The sequence below is a fragment of the Ceratotherium simum genome, chromosome 29 (assembly GCF_057802395.1).
Source record: "Ceratotherium simum simum isolate JZ-2026a chromosome 29, ASM5780239v1, whole genome shotgun sequence".
NCBI lineage: Eukaryota > Metazoa > Chordata > Mammalia > Perissodactyla > Rhinocerotidae > Ceratotherium > Ceratotherium simum.
This window is the reverse complement of record NC_141928.1, coordinates 25,121,594-25,139,281: the sequence shown is the minus strand read 5'-3', so window position 1 is coordinate 25,139,281 and position 17,688 is coordinate 25,121,594. Positions and strand designations below refer to the sequence as shown.

The window sequence follows — 17,688 nt, the reverse complement described above, 5'->3', positions numbered from 1 at the left end:
GTGTACCAATAATGTGTCTATTTCTGATGTTCTATCACCTATCTCCAAGCATCTCTCTCCCTTCCTCACCCCCTGCAACCACCAAATGAGAAATAAGCAAGGTAACATTAAATAGATGAAAGTTATTTTCATTTAGGATTTTGGAGGGATTTCCCATAAATTTGGTTTTATGAGTCGTAGATTCCCTAAACTTTCTTATTTTGCTCTAATTATTTAGGAGGTAATGAAACTTTACTCTTGTGGACTGGATCAGGGGTTGGCAAACTTTGTCTGTAAAGAACCAGATAATATTTTGGGCTTTAAGGACTACAGGCAGTCTTTCCTGCATATTCTTGGTTTTTGCAATGTTTTAAAAATGTAAATACCATCCTTATCTGGTGGGCCTTACAAAACAGCAGCAGTTTGCCAAACCCTGCACATAATCATTTGTCATTTTTCAGAATTCGATGTCAGAAAACAACCCAAACATGGCCATGACCACTGTTTCTCAAATCTTCTTCAGAGCAATAATAACAAAAAAGAGAGAAATAGCAGAATTCTACCGTAAAACAAAAACAGCAAAATCCTTCTTTTTGGTTTTTTCATACATCCAGTCAGGTCTCTCTGGAATGAATTACCTGCCTTTCCTTTTTGTATGTGTTAGATGAAGTATGAACTATCAATGTTTCTTGTGTAGCCATAGACCATGTTGGTTTTTGTAGTGGATATTTGTCAGTCGCCTCCCAGCACCCATTTCCTCCACTTTCCACCAAAAATACACTGATTTTTCTGTGGGCAAAATTATCCTTCCTCCATTTTACAGCAGCTATGCAGTTTGTATGGGATTAATCAAACCCTAAATCCAGCATTAAACTCTGATCACATTAATCCAACCAACAATCCTACCTTTAGGCAAAGGGTTAATGAAGAGAGAACAAGAAAGCAAGAAAAAGCAATTCCTAGCACTGTGACAGAGTTACTAAAATTTTCTCTTTCCCCATCTGGATATAAACAAGACGCTGGCTGGCAGCAATTATAAAACACATGGGAACCCAATCTTTGTTTAAGGCCAATATTTCAGAAAGCAGTGAGGAGACACAGAAGAAACCTGGGTTTTTGGTGATATCTTGATCCACTGGATTAAGTGTTGCTGGAAGTTCAATCTAAGTCTGGAGTTTTCATTTCCATAGACAGTTGATTCCTTATAGTTTAAATTGGATTAAGTTGGAATTTCTGATACTTACCTGGAAAGCATTCAGATACAATATTACAGAAATTTATCCAATTGAGTCAAACTGCAAGAACTATGACTTAACATCATTATTGGTGTTTAAAATTTCTCATATAAGGTGCGAAATAGTAGAACAAAATCTCACTTTTAGGATCAAGGAATTTAATTTCTGGCCTCCCATATGTCCAGGCTCAAAATATTCGTTAATGCTCTGAAATACCCAGGGTGAACATGGAACGAAAATGGGCTTTGGACTCAGACAAATGTTATTTTTCTGCTTCATGGTATATGAGAGGTGCTAAACTTGGATAAAGAAACTCAGTTTCAAATCTGTGTGCTGCTATTGTGAGATCTTGAGCAAATTATTGCTTATCTAAGCTTCTATTTCCTCATAGGGGAAATGGGGATAATGTCTACTTCATAGGGATATGGTGAGAAATAACAGATATAAAGAAGTCTAGTCAAGTGTGTACAATTCCTAGCCTAAGCCAGCAAAGACATCCATTCCATTCCATGCATTCCAAAGGCTTTCCAAGTTTATATTCCAGAAAGGGCTTTCTTAACTTTTAGAGAATAGAAAGCAAACAGCAATTCAATGTGCTCCCCTCCGAGCTGGCAGAATTCTAAAAAGGAAAAGAAGCATGGTTGTAACCTAGCTGTCCACAAGCCTTTGATGGCACACTATGTTGGCCATACCATGGTGTTGGCCAACATTTATAGACTGAAGGATTTTAGGAATAAACAAAGCCTCACACTCATCTTGAAAAAAGTCAAAAGATCTGGCAACACTGGGCCTATCATCCTGTGTTGCATGATAACTGACAGGTGGAGAGTAGTGGCTGCCCCTCTAGAAGGGCACGCTCTTTCCAGATGACCCATCTCCACCATCTTCTATTGCTTCCAGAATTCACGGTGGAGTGGCAAGATGCCATTTCTGTTGTGGGTGTGCAGCTATTTTTCTTCTACTATGATAATAGGTATTTGAAGTATTTCTAATGTAGTTGTCCATTGCTGTTTTATTCTTTTTTCTTTGCCCCTAGGGTGTTTTATTTATTTATATTACTTGCCTGGCTTCTCTTAGCATTTGAGTTTGAGACTCTTAATTTTGACGTTTCTGCGATCACAGCCAGGGATTTTATTCATGGTTATATAGTGAAGATCTTAGCATATCCTTCTCCTCCTTCTCTCCTTTCATCCACGAAGGAAAGATGGATGGAGATACATATTGAACATCTTCCAAGCCCTTAGTTGAGAACCACTGCTTTGAAGCGTGGTCTAGGTTCTAGGCAGCACTTTCATTTATGTTATCTTACAAGTACCCAGTTAGTTAAGGTGAATGTGTCCACTCTACAGATCAGACGATTGAGGTGCAGCAAGTTTAGGTAACTTATCCTAGCCAGAATTAATTTGGAATTCAAGTCTGGGTCGCGTGTCACATAGGGAGGAACACAAGGTAAGCTAAGATATGCAAGTCTCTTAGAAAGCCGTTCAGCAATGAACAGAACTTAGAGTGAATTCTTTTTTTTTCTGCACCAAGAACAGAAGTTTCTATCCTCCTCTATTCTCTATCTACCATTTCTATCATCTTTTTCCTTACACTATTAGCTCTTCCTCAACTTTTTTCCACTGCATTGGAAAGAAGATGGTGCAGAATTAACTCTCAGTCGCAGCTACTAAACCAACAAACTCCTCCCACGTCCCTGGGTTCCCAGAAGTGGAGCAAGGCTGGCGCAGTACTTCTGCTCTTCAGAGCAGGGCTTGTAGACTTTTCCACAGAATTTGCTGCTAAAGCAGCTTGCACAGCCCAAGGGCAGGGAGAGTACAAGCTGACGGCTCACAGAAGTCTGTTTATTCCCAACTAGAATTAAGCTCTATTAAAATCCAGAAAATGGCCAAGTTCACACAATCGAACATCTTTTTTTGCTTTGCGGAGAGAGTGCTGTCAGTAAGCAGGGCAAATTTCTAATCCTGGAAAAATCTCCTGGTCAAGAAATTTCTAGAAAAGAGCAATCCAGGCTTCCCCTTTGCACTTGACTGCCTTCTTTGTTTCCCTGACATGCGCTCACATGTATTTTCCTAGACTCATTTCTGACCTCACTGTTGGAATCAGGAAGCTCCAAACCTGTCTGGGTGGGCTTTCTGAGAAGTCAGGGTTGCGTGGTTTTTTTTTTTTTTTCACATTTATCCAGGGGTGGAATCCTGAGAGTGGGTTAGGAATTTTAAATCTTGAAAAACCAACAAGAAAAACAGAGTGGGGAGAAAAGAAGTAAAGAGAGAAAGGAAGAAAAGAAAGCTGGTGAGAGGAAAAGGGAGAGAGAGAGAGCAAAAGAGGGCAAAGTGAAAAAAAAAATGTTTTAAAAGTAAATGAAAGGAGGAGGCTGAGAAAGCAATTGTATACAGAGAGGATAAAGGATTTACAAGTAGAACTTTCATTATGTGGAGAGGGGTGAATTCTCTTTAGTGCTCTAAGACCTTGCTATTTAAACTCCTATAGAAATTGGCATCACCTGGGAGCTTAATAGAAACGCAGAACTTCAGGCTCCATCCCAGATCCACTGAATGAGCATCTGTATGACAAGATTCCCTAGCTGCTTCTTATGCACATTGATGCTTGAGAAGCACTGCTCTAGAGATAGGTTTCTATCAGAGAGCTGTCTGGAACAGTAGACCAGGAGCGTCAGCAACAGCTTGGCCTGGGAATTGGGAAAAATGCAAATTCTCAGACCCCATCCCAGATCTACTGAATCAGAATCTCTGAGGGTGGGGCCCAGATGTGTACGGTTTAACCAGCCCTCCAGGTGATTCTGATGCATGCTTAAGTTTAAGAAGCACTGGGCTAGAATTTTTCTTTAACAACTGGATTGATTTATGTTAGTCCGGTGTATCATGTCTTCAACACAATAGTGATGCAGGAGTGTCATTGAAAATATTTAACATGCTGAGTGACTTGGACACTGATCAATCAGAATGGACAACAGCTGTGCATCTGCTCGGCTGGGTTCTCTGGAGGTGTTAACCCTCTGAGTTGCTAGATGTGGGGAAGGTCCAGGGTGTCCTAGGGAAGGGATTGAGTCAGCCTCAATGATGTGGGACGTGGGGGTAGGGCTGGGAGCAATTAACCACTACACCACCGGGCGGGCCCCTCTTTGGGATTTTGATAAGGCAATTTCACTATAGAAGCAAAACAACTCAAGTAGAAGATTTAGAGTATATAGCTCTTTAATTAGGTTATCTTCTCTCTCTCTCTCTTTCCTTTCCTTCCTTCCTTCCCTCCTTCCCTCTTTCCTTTCCTCCCTTCCTTCCTTCCTACCTTCCTTCCTTCCTTCCTTCCATCCTTCCTTCCTTCCTTCCTGTTTTTGTCTCAAACCATGCTTTTGTACATTCAATATGGCAAACAAAAGGAGTGTTTGAGGGCATCGAAGAGGAAGATTTCAGCGTATGTGAATCCATTTTTCTAGAAGCTGTTGGATGATCAGGTATATAGTTCCATCAGTTGGGACTCCCTAGACCTTTCCCCCTGTCGTTCTTTTTGATGATGCTCATTGGGACACATGATCTAGTCTGAGAACTCTATCACAATGTGCTGCATGTGCTGCAGGATGCAGGAATGGCACATACTTCACAATTCCCACTTTGCCTAATATGAACAATTCTGGAATAAAAACACCCTGTAAGAGCCTTCCCTTGGCACTGGAGTTGGTAGTGAATTCGCCAGCCTTGTCATTTGAAAACAGTTTGGTGCTTGATCATAAACTTTTGCACTCCTCTCTCTCTATCCCTTTCCCAAATGCCTTCCTTTCTTCCTCCCCTCCATCCTCCTCCCACAAGAGATAAAGACAGAACATGGGGCAAAGCCAATGCAGACAGGCCTAGGAGATTATATTACCACTTTCAAAAATGTAAAACTACAGGAATTGAAGGTTTCAAAATAAACCTAAGGCTTTATTTAATTGGGCTAATTGGGGAGAGTATGGGAGCAGGTTAGGAGTAACTGGGAGCAGAGAGACAGGAGGATTTGGGGAGCAGAGTCTTAGAGATGGGTCTTCTGACCCACCCTGGGGAATTTTGTCTCAACAAGGAGAGGATTTCACACACAATCTTTATAAGATGTTGGGAAAGTGAACAGCGCTACTTGACAATCACTATGCTAGATTGTTGCAACAACGAATGTGTGGGAAAAGGGATTATTCCTCTTTAGTAGAGTATCATAAGTCAATGTGATGTACACAGGTCAACTTCAGGGGCATGAATACCTGATAGTGGGAAAGGAAGTGGCAGCAAGTTCTGGAAGGAACTTCACAATGTACATGCCACAGATGTCTCATTTTAAGGAAGCAGCACCAAAAAGAAAAAGAAGGGCAGATGTCACTTATTTGGGAAAACTGTAAGACAGTCTCAGGACCTCCAGAGATGGTTGAGAACACCTTAGGGAGGGGTGAGCTGGAGGTTTTACAACAGCAACAGTTGCTCAGTAGGAAAAACATCTATAATATACAGGCGCCACGGCCAAGTCCAGATTCCATGTGTTTCCAAAAATAGAGAAGGTGCATGCAGCACACCTTCAGAGGAGGCTTTGTTGCTTAATACCACCAGGTTAAATTCCTTCTTTTATATTGGCTGGATAGAGTAAGACCAGATTTATCACCTTTTTTCCCCAAGTCAGTGCTATTGGCAGGGAGTTAACCCTTGCAGGTAGCCAGGGGCAAGCCAAAGAGAAAGAAAAAGCAAAGGAAATTGTGCCCTTGGTCCACATGTCCTTCTTCCCTACTTGGGAACTAAAAGCTTCCCCTTTTGCTTTATCCAGCAGTTTTAAAAGATGGAGGAGAAAACAGCTAAGCTGGAGACAGTGGAAATTCACAATACACATGAAGAGTCTTGGGACTTGCCAACTTCTCGGATAGGGGTGGCGTTTGGCAATGGGCAGGGAGGTGGGACTTCCGGAAGAAAACAATGTTAAAGGAGAGTGGGGAGAGGAGAGAAGGGAAGGTTTAGATTGGGTCTCTCTCCACCATATTAGAAACATCTAAGAGGGGACATCACGAAGGTCTGGCCATGGAGGCCTCACACTTTTATACAGAACAAAGGGGCCAGACAGCTAGACTAAGAGCACTCTTACCTCTTACCACTAAGTCTGTTAAGTTTTGATTTTATTGCCTATATTTGAAACCAAATTACTGAATCTTTCTTGGATCATGTGTGTGCATTCCTGTACATTTTTGCTCAAGAGGGAGTGTAGCCAAGATGTTCAATAGCATAAGGAGGAGGATACATCCCTGAGTCAAGGTCACTTAATTTTACTGTAAAGAATGGACGATGAATGAATCCATCCAGGGAAGATCCCCAAATAGAGAAGGCATTTAAAGGGTCAAAGATGAGGAAGGTATTGCCTGGCTGAGTGAGGATGCCTAGGAGGATATAGCTTGGGGCATGCTTTGACCCTTTCCACATATCCTCCACTCTTTGATGTGGACAAATGATTCTTTCTGGATCTTAAATAAAATTATATGCAAGTGTACCTTCAAGCTCCATTTTCCAATCACATTGCTGCACCGATAAAGGTACCACTCTCTGGGATATAATAGTGATGTCCAGTACATTCTCATACCCTTTATTATAATCCGGAAAGATTATGAAGAGGAGGATAGCTGTCCAGTGTTGCAATTGATCTGCTCTTCTTGAGACTGCAGTTGGAGAGAATCTAAACGGAGGGAAGAGGTGCATACTCCCTGGGGGAAGTGCTGGTGGCAGTTTCTGTACTTCGTTCTATTCCTAACGGTGTCACGCTGGGTAAGTCCCTCACTCCTGAGCTTCATTTTTAAAATCTGAAAATCAAGAGAGTCGCTGGCCTCTAAGGACCTTAACTTTACTGAGGCCCTTTCCCCTTCCAGTTACAACAACGCTGCAGAGAGTTGTGCTGTCAAGGGGACAGACTGGTTGTGATTGTTCCTGCAGAAGCTGATTTGGGAAAGGCACATTTCCTGGGAGGGAAGCATACGCAGCTGAAGATCAGCACACAAGGGGAAAAGGAAAAAATGATCATATCAACAATCAGAAGACAAAGTCGGAGTGTAGGGGTGTAGTCCAGATACTGCTGCCAAGAAGACAGGCCCTCCAGGGCACGTTTATGTGAATCACCAGGGAAGTGGATGACAAGGCTGATAGTGGGTGGAGAAGGCAGTTGAAGTGTGTGAAAGAGAATGGCTTATTGTAAGAGGCATCTTAGGGGGCAGGAATCTGGATTTAGCCAACTCTCTTTTTCCATCGTCTCCACTCAGCTATTAGGAAACCCAACAGAATTGAGGGGGAGAGTCAGGATCTAGAGAAGATTCCACAATGACTTATACCAAGAAAAACAATGATGCTTAGGAAAGAGGCTTTCTCAAATCAAAGTTCAGGGTTTCAAACTCATGTTTTCCCTTTTATCTTGACGTTTATTTTTTATTAGAAACAGCAGGGTTTAGAGAACATAGAGACCCAATAAGGCTTTTCACAGATCTAGAAATTATTTCTAGGGCCTTGGGCCAGTAATTCACCTAAGCTTGTAAGTTTTCATATGTCAAATACTATACGGATACAATGTCAGGAACTGAAGATTTCATTTGATCATTTCTTTTCGAATCTAAGATACCCTAACAGTAAGATACACCATTAAACTGCCAATTATAATATGCCATAACATTGTAAGATGCATTCCCTTTTCAGAGATGTTAAAATATGAAAAAAGAATATATTTTGGATAAATGAAACATGTTAAATATCCTAACTCTGTTGAATATTGTGGTTTGTGTGTAAGTCTAACTTTAACTTTTACCTAGACACTGTTCCACCTGGGGATGTGGTGAGGCGACCCTGGCCAAGGCTTTGTTAATCCTCAAGACCTTATTCTAATACCTGGGCCAGAATGCTGAACACCACACATGTAGAACTAAGTGGGGAAGGTCACTGGTGTTGTGTTGGTAGCAGGGGCGCTGGGTGGTAGGGTACAGGAAAATTGATTGTCTTGGCAGATTCATAACATGGTACAATGACAGGCCAAAAATAAGAGTGGTCTTCAACTCCAGTTCCAAGTGCTTGACAGTGCAGTTATCTCAATATTGTCCCTTCCTTAGTGGAAGAGGTTTGGGGACATCGAAGCATCAAATCCATAAGACCCATAGAGTGTCTCATTCACCTGTCTAGAGCATCAGAACATTGTGTTGGGCTAACGTTGCCTGTACTTTCCCTGAAGGGCTCAGCTTTCAGTATTGTTGTGAAGTTCCTCCAATCTAGCCTGGTTGACTGGACAGAATATGGGGTTAGGAAATGGGAGAGCCTGGGTTACCATCCCATAGACCGTTAGTGTGGCAATGGGACTCACAAGGAAATATATTTAACTGAGAAAAATTGACCAATTCAGTAAATTGTGTAAGTACCTACTTATCCGGAGATTTCTTAATCTCCAGATTAATTTCTTAATGATCATATGATCATTAGCATTATGATTAGCATAAACAGACCAGAAGTTCAATTAGACCAGACGTTCCTCGAGATAAGTTCAGATAGACTAGACCACAAAGACTGGTCCTGCCCCTAAGATTAGGAGAAGGATGACGGTAACTTGGGTAGATTTGCTTTTCCTTCACTTTACTACAGAACTGGCAAAACATTAGTATAATGATACACATGAGATCAGGAATACAAATAAGTGGATGTGCCTTCCTGTTGCCTCTCTTGTCCCACCTGGTGTGCTTATCCACGTTTGATTATCTCGACAGCCTGTGCAGTGAGGAATCAACCAGAGCTCGGTGTTTGTTCTACCTATTACTTTGGTAGAAGACACCTTAGCACCCAAGAGTCCACCCTATTAAAGTATAAGCATATTCTTGCTGCACCATGGTTATAGGCTTCTGGGTTCCATTTCTGTATTTTCGGGTCTACTCAAGTTTCAAGTGTAGCAAACAGTGGCTTAAGACCAAGATCATGAACTACTTTGATAGGGATAAAAAGGTGTGTGTGTGTGTGTGTGTGTGTGTGTGTTTAGGAGAGCTTCTGGATATATCTGACCTGTTGCTTTTCCTTCTGAATCTAAATACATCACACACACACACACGCACACACACACACAGAGTATATTCATTGTATAGTTAGATATCCATATTGGTTTGTTGGTACTACTCATTGGCATTGTTGATGGGAAGGAATCTTGGAGTGAGGAAGGGCAGAGCTCACTCTCCCTGTCTCCTACATAAGTTGACCTTGGGCTGGAGGCTGGTGGGTTTAGAACAAAGCAACAGCATCTGAGAACTCAAGAAGAAATGGTAGAAAGAACATTGTGGGGGGGTGGTGGTGATTAGGATGGTGGGGTTAGGTGTGAATTGGGAGTAGGAGAAAGTAACACAGGTAAAGGAAATAACTGCAAAGGCCTCAGGATGAGAATATGGATATTCAGAGAACTGAAAGCCATTCATCACGAGGTCTTCACAACATTGTAATTATGACTTCTGGAACGTTTGGGGCTGTCCTTTAAACATAGCCTGGAGTTATTTGGTGGGACTCTTACAAAAACCAAGGCTGCTTTGTGATTAGGAATACTTTCTTTTGCAAACATCAGAAACGTAGGCTGTAATAATAAATGACCATAATTATAAAGCTTACGTGGGGTTGAAAATGCAGCCATATTCTAGCTAAGGTTCGTTCTCTAGCAAGTGCGCTGTGGCTGACTACTCTGAACCCTAGCCATTGACTTCAGGTGTTTGCGGTAGTTTCTAGATCTTGTAGGCATTGCTTCTCTGTACCTCAGTTTTCTTAAGTGTCAAGAGGGAGCTTTGCAGAATTAGCTGAGATGGGTTGGGGGTTGCTGAGCAGAGAAAGGGATGCCAACAGTTATTCAGCCTCTGCTAAATGTTAGGCATCCACATAACCTTCAATTCTCACAACTTTATGAGATGATGTAGGAGAAAATACGTTTTAAATTACAAAGCAGAATACAAACTATAAGGTGTACAAAAAAGAGTTTGGAAATAGTTCCCCTTCGACTATATCTTTCATAGATTCTCAATAATACCTCTTTTGAAAAAAGAAGTAGGTTTTGCTGGTCCTGCCCCTTAATCCATTCTTTCAGGTTTTTCTGGTTGGTAGGTTCACTCTCTTTATTACCCTTGCGGATTGGATACACATTACCTTACAGAAGCATAAACTAGCTTGAGTACTCTGCTGGGAAAGTAAAAAGTGGACATAATGAAAAGAGGAATCTGAATGATTCAGAAGGGCGAGGATCAGATGTGTAATTAGACAGGTCGAGACTTATGAGGGTGGAGCGAACACACTAGAAAATGGTTCCTATTGAGCAGTGGGTGTGACTAGCATCTCCTCTGAAGAGAAGGGGACAGCGTCTGTACTGTCTCTTAGAGACACCCAAACAGCCTAGACTGATGTGTGTCTCTTTAAAGTAGCTTGGCTTCGTTCACAAAATTTAACAGCCCAGAAATATTCCGCGGAGGATCATCTGCTATGTTAAGTGGCTTTGCCTCTTGATTATCGCGGCTCAGAAAATGTAGCTGCCGTTCCAGCTGAGGACATGCGGCCCTTACAACGCGCTTGCAACTTTTCATTCTTTTCAAAACAGTCCGTTTTTTTCAGGTTCCATCCAAGTCTACATTTGGGGCCCAGGTTACCTAGGGGAAAAAGTGAAGGTCTGACATTGCTGTCACTGCCTCAGGTCAGAGTTAGGAGGGAATCATGAGTAATAGATATAATCCCTTCAAAAAAAAAAAAAAAAAGGAATATGGCTGTTGCTATGTTGGTTGCTAAGGAAGCAAAGACAGTAATTCTGATGCAACTTGGCTGGTAAATTTGTGATATTGTAAGTGTCACCTGGAACATAAAGCACAGAAATACACCGATGGTTTCAATAATTAATTTGTTAAGTTCTTTAATTTGACCATCAGCAAATATTTTCCTCCTGTGTATACAAGTAGCTCAAAATTTATTGATATTTCCTCTTAGTAACAGTTTCTATTTTTATACTAAACTAATAATCATCTTGATCTGAACTCTTCTCTCAAGATTCCTGAAGGAGTGTTTAAACAAAACTATACAGAGGCAAGATCTGTAAACGTACACAATACACACCAATGCATATGCCAGGTTAATTAGGGTAAACAGAAAGATGATGTATGCATTAACGTGGGGCTTTTGCGTCAATTGATTTTTTATGAATTTAAAATTACTTTTTATGAATCTGAAAGTACATTTATGAATCTAAAAGTAATATATTCTCATTGAAAATAAGTCAGCAATAAAGGGAAAATTTGGATAAGAGATAAAAATCACCCAGAGTTTCATGTCTTAGGGAAAATCATTATTAACAAAGCTTGGCAAATCTCTTTCTACGCATATTGCGTACACATATTCTAGGTAATTGAGAGCACACTATAAACTCATTTTATATACTGTTTTCCACTGAACATTATGCCATAGTGATTTTTTATGTTATTAAAACTCTTTGTAAATGTAACATTTAATGGCTTCATAATATTTAATCCTATAAACATAACATAGATTTCATAACCAATTCCCGGAATTTTAGTCATGTAAGTTGTTGCTGATTTTTAATATTAAAAATGCTGTGATAATTATCTTTGTGCATACATATTTGCCACTAAGTCAGATTTTTTTTATGGGATGGCTTCTCAGGCAAAGAATTACTGAAGTAAAAGGTATGTATGCATATTTTTAAAATTTTTGATACGTTGCCAATTGTTTTGAAGAAACGTTGTACGAGTTTGCATTCTCTACAGAGATTCAAGAAAATTATTTTATCTAATAGCCAACTGCATATTATCATTAAAACAAGCACTACCACCACCACCACCACCAAAAACTTTGCCAATCTGGTAGGCAAAAATTCACATTATTTTAACTTGTACTTTCTTTATTATTAGTGAGACTGCTTATTTTGTATCTGTATTTCTTCTTTAGTGAATTGCTTGTTCATATTGTAAAATGTTTGCCCCAAACAAAAAGTTTTCTTATGGCTTTCTATTAAATCATAATATTTTAGAATATTATTATTTTGTCATGTATGTTTTTGCTTCGTTTTAAAGTTCAGTTCATGAGGCCCGAGCTCAGCTAGGCTGCTGGCAGAGCCAGGATTAACTTGATGCCAAATTCAGAGGACCCCCAACTCGTAGATTCTTCCTTTTTTTTGCCTTAAGCCATAATAAATCCATGGGGAATTAAAAAAAAAATAAATAAAATAAAAAATAAAATTCAGTTTATGTTAATTATTGACTCGTGAGGGAAGTTACTACATTTTTGTAGTCAAATATATCGGTTTCTTTTGTGGGTTCTTTAAAATTTTATTCTAAAATTGTTTTAAAATAATTTACCGTGATTTAAATTGTACAAATCAAGTGGTTTTCAAGTGTACAATTCAGTGGTTTTTTTGTATATTCACAGTGTTGTGCAACTATCACCACTACTTAATTGCAGGACATTTCATCACCCCAAAAAACAATCCTGTACCCGTTAGCAATTACTTCTCATTCTCTGCCCCCTCACCTTCTGTGTCTATAGATTTGTGTATCCTGGTCATTTCCTATAAATGGAATCATCCAGGATACGGCCTTTTGCGTCCGGCGTCTTTCACTTGGAATAATGGTTTTGAGGTTCCCAAGATTATTGTCAGTCTTTGTTTTTGGTCTCCTTCTGCCTATGTTTGGTTTTGCTACATCCTTTGTCTTTTTTGAGAAGCCACAGGAACTAAAAATTTGGCCATAATACACCCAAAGCCATTGGCTTCAGTTCACTTGCTTGTCAGCTTCGACTGCCTCTTACATCAAAACATTAAGCATAATAGGTGTTAGTTTGTAAAAGGAAAAGCTTTATTATAGTAGAGAAGTAAAGTGTCTTTCTAGTTTGAGTTTTAGAGATTATATGAAGAACAGATTTTAAATGTTTCCAAAAGCTTTTCCTATATCTATTGAAATGATCATATGACTTTCAGTACTTGACATTCCTGTGATATAGGGTAGGAATAACTTTACTATGGTTGGACAATTTTTTCATTCTTGTGGCAAAAAGCAGATTCCATTTGAATGTCCTGTATTGTTGAATTTGTTTTTATCTATTGTTGTTAACTATTTTATGTTTGCCACACAGATATTCCAAAATGAAGAAGTAGTGTTTGAATACAGAGCAAAAAGTACAGACATTTGGGGCCAGACATATCTGAGTTTTAACGTTTAAGTTCCCATACTTATAATTCTGTGACCTTGGGCATTTTTCCTTCTCATCTTCATTATGCATCATTTTTGTAGACTTTTAATCACATGAGTATGGAAAATCTTGTATCTTGTTTTTTTCCTCATTTAACCTTACACCACATGCATTTTCCATGTTACTGCATTATTTCGGAAGTATAATGTATACTTCCGAAGTATGTATAATTCGAAGTAAGTATACTTCGGAAGTATGTATATGTGATTCAGAAATGTGCTCAAGGTAGCATAGTTTAGAGTTCCTTATTGTCGGGCCTTTCATCTGTGTCTGCATTTTCACCGCTAATAATAATGCTATGATGAACTTTATTATGCCTAAAACTTGCTTTATATTAGCTCAAAGCACACAAAAACACTTTTAAAGATGCATATTATCAAAGTGCTTTGCAAAATTATTATGCCAATTAACACTACTGACAATGTGTAAAATTTCCTATTTCATCCCACATTTGCCAGCACTATTTATTAATATAAAAAATAAGTCACTGCTCATCTGATAAACAAAATGGTTTCTCACTGTTGTTTGAATTTGCATACCGTATTTGTGAGGTTGAACATTTTCTCATACACATATGAATTTATTGCACTTCTTTGGTGAGTTGTTTGTGTTCTTGAGTTCCATAAATTTTTTCAATTTATATAATAAAGACATTATAATAAAAACATTATTCCTTGGTCTGTCACAAAAACGTGTCTTTACATTTTGATTATCATTTTTTGAATGACACCCAGAACTTTCTATTTACTTATGCTATCAAATCTGCTCATCATTTCTACTATGATTTTTCTACGACTTATAGGTTTAGAAGGTTTTTTTAAGCCTTCAAATTCTTGAGAAAAATTAATTCTAAAAACCATTTTTATGGTTTTAATATCAATTTTTAACTCCCCAATCCACCTTGAATTTATTTTTATGTGGTGAGAATACAAATTAAGAGATTTTCAAATTTTTACCAATTGTCTAATGCTAGTCATTCAATACTTCTGTCTATTACTTTCTAATATTTTATAATAAAAATCCCACTGATTATTGATGTTTTCTTGATCACTTATGAGTTTTTAAATAGAATATTTGAATTTATATGTATAGACTATCACATTGATGCTTTTGTGATTCTTGATCCAGCATGCACTATTTTAATTACTGAAGCTTTTTACTATGTTTTGATTTTTAGTAAAGATGGTCCTTTTCATTATTTTTCTTTAAAAATATTTTAATTTTCCATTTATTTTCTTAATGAACATTAGAATAAATAATTTGGTCATGCTCCAAAAAAATAAAAAATCCAATATGGCAAGTACAATTGGAATTACATTATACCTATAGTTTTATTTAGGAAAAATTAATATCTTTAAGATATGCTGTTCTCTCATCCAGGAAATGGCATGCTTCTTATTATTTAGCATTTACAAATGTTTATAGATGTAATTTTATAATATTCTTCCTGGAGACCACATACATTTCTTATTTATATAATACATACATACATATATATGTATATGTATATATATATATACACACACACATATATTACTGATATTATGAATAGGATCCTTTCCACTATATTTTCTTTTTTTTTTTAATTTTTATTTATTTATTTTTCCCCCAAAGCCCCAGTAGATAGTTGTATGTCATAGCTGCACATCCTTCTAGTTGCTGTATGTGGGACGCGGCCAGGCCGGAGAAGCAGTGCGTCGATGCGTGCCCGGGATGCGAGCCCCGGCCGCCAGTAACAGAGCGCATGCACTTAACTGCTAAGCCACGGGGTCGGCCCCTCCACTATATTTTCTATTTGTAAATGACATGCAGGAAAGCTCTTTATTTTTGTATATTTATCTTGTAACCATCCAGTTTACTGGACTCAGTGTTTCTAATGGATTTTCATGCCTTTGGGTTTTCATCTTATACGGTTTATCGTCATATCTTCTGCCAAAATGAAAACTGACTCAATTTTCTCATTTTCATACCTTTTATTTATTTTATAAATTTCTGGATTATTGCTTTGGCTAGAACTCACAGAGTAATGTTTAAGATCAATGGGGATAACTTTTTTACTTTGTTTCTGATTTTAAAGGAAAGAATTTAAAGGTTCACTTTAGGACTGGTTATGGTTGGTTTGAAAGAGATATGCTTTAATATACTGGACAAACATTTACTTCTTTTTTTTAGAAATTTAAGAATTCACTGTGAATATATCTAGTACCAAAGATTTAAAAAACAACATTTTCCACCACATTTGGTATTATTACTCTATGACGCACATTTCTAGATAGGTAGACCCTCAGAGCATTTTGCAAATCTCACTCATAAATGGAGCTCTACTTCCTTGTACTGTCTGCAGAACACAATTAGTTTGACTTACAGGAATAAAGATCTTTTAATCTATCCAAAGTAACTCAACACAAATTCTACTTAGCAGGTGCACTTTCAGAACTGAGTTTTGCTTTCAACTGCAGTAGCTTTCCTTAGCTTAAATTTTCTGGTACCATTTTTCTTTTTATTATTCATATTTCGAGATTCATTTTATAGTTTTACGATTACAAATGACAAAGATCAACATAGTTTGGAAGTTGATGGGATATAAGTCAACTAAATGAAAGGTGTCCTCATAAGCATGTAAGGTTGGTCTAGAGGGTGAATGTCAGGAGAAAGGAGGAGGAGAAATCAATGGCTGAGGAAAGTGCAGGGCACTGAAGAGAACCACTAGGACAATCAAGATCTTTTTCATTGTCTCTGCATTTCTTCATAGTGTTGCAATGCACCGTGTGCCCAATGTGGGGTAGTTCTCCCAGAGGATGAAGACGAGTCGATTGTGATGTTCCCATTTTAAACAAAATCTAGTGTTGGGCTTTATTTTCCAGAAGTCTGGGGAAATCTTTATCTTGGGAGAAGTATAGTGATGGAGTTAGGTGAAGTACTGGGGGGCCTGAGGGGCTGCTCAGCTCTGCCTTGGGCAGCCTCAATTCTTTTTTGCAGGTGGAGCCAGGACCACAGTTCTGGGGAACTTTTCCCATCTGTCTTTTTCCCTCCCTTTCCTCGTCCTCCGATTCCTATCTTTCTCCCAAAGCAGTGCATTGTAGGATTATGACCCAGAAGTGGGCTCTCCGTTAATCTTCCTGTTCATGCATTTCTTAGTCCAGCTGTGAGAGGGAAGGGGAGCACTTTATTTTGTGAACCATGGTCATTATGCTTTTTCCCCCCATCCACTAAGTTGATGCCTAAGGCTTTCTAAATATCGGGAAAGGAGTTAGCCAGGCTGCCCTCAGCACCAGGGTGGAGGGTGGTAGGGCCAACAGTTAGTCTCTGATTAAATAAAAGGAAACGTTCATTGTTACACATATTGTAAAGAAGACGGAACTAGAGTGAAAGGGTCTTCTTTATTGTAATTTCTCGGTACACTCCATATGATCCTGTATCGCGCCAGGAGCATAGGTGAAAGGCCATTAATCCTCTTCATTATTCCATGGCCACCTCACAAAATGGCACTAGCCAGCAAAATATTATTTAGTAGCAAAATATATTTTAATTGAAAAATCATTTTAAGTAACTGAATAAAAATGGGTACCGAGAACTTTCCCACTAGACAGCAGAGTATGTACATTTTGTGAGAGTGGAGCAGCATCTATTTAATATATTTTTATATAGAAAATACAGGCATTTTCAAAAATGGAAACATGTAAGAAAGTATGTCACAAGGAATAACAAAATAGAACACAAAATAAAAAGGTATACCCAAAATAACAAGTTTACTGAACAAAACAAGACCCAGCACCGTGTTGGAATTCCTTTGTGTAAGTTCCAGGATGCCCAGGACTACCAGGAAGAGATGATCCTGCTTTTAGGAGAGCTGGTTGGTTGTGCAGTGGTTAAAACCCAGTCCTCCTTTTCCTGGAACAAAAAACAAAGAGATTCAACAGAAAAGACTGAAGTGAAGAGGTAACTTCTCTTTTGGGGCTGATTAAAACAGGATTGAACGTCTCACACCCCTGGGCATCATCTGTGTCATTGTTTGTACGAATGGGGGTCATTCCTTCAGAGAACTAAGGAGCATGAAGAACAGGTGATAACTTAAGAAAAGATCTGAGAATCGGCAGACCTGAGTTTTAGTCCTGGCTCTGTCACTAGTTTCCTGTCTGATAATCCTATCACCTGTAAAATGAGGAGTTGGGACTTTGTGAACCTGAAGGTCTCTTAACAGCATTAACAGTCTATGGTTT

At 38.7% G+C, this 17,688-nt stretch overlaps 1 protein-coding gene across 2 annotated transcripts in view; it reads right to left on the bottom strand.

Annotated features, from left to right (window-relative positions):
• Positions 1–17,200: 17,200 nt before the first annotated feature.
• SVEP1 (sushi, von Willebrand factor type A, EGF and pentraxin domain containing 1) overlaps positions 17,201–17,688 on the bottom strand; it is a 178,125-nt gene continuing 177,637 nt past the window's right edge. For both annotated transcript variants that reach the window (XM_087419320.1, XM_087419319.1), the window contains one exon: positions 17,201–17,359. In XM_087419320.1, coding sequence (XP_087275446.1) covers positions 17,338–17,359 — 22 coding nt within the window. In that variant the 3' untranslated portion in view covers positions 17,201–17,337. The remainder of the gene's footprint in view (positions 17,360–17,688) is intronic.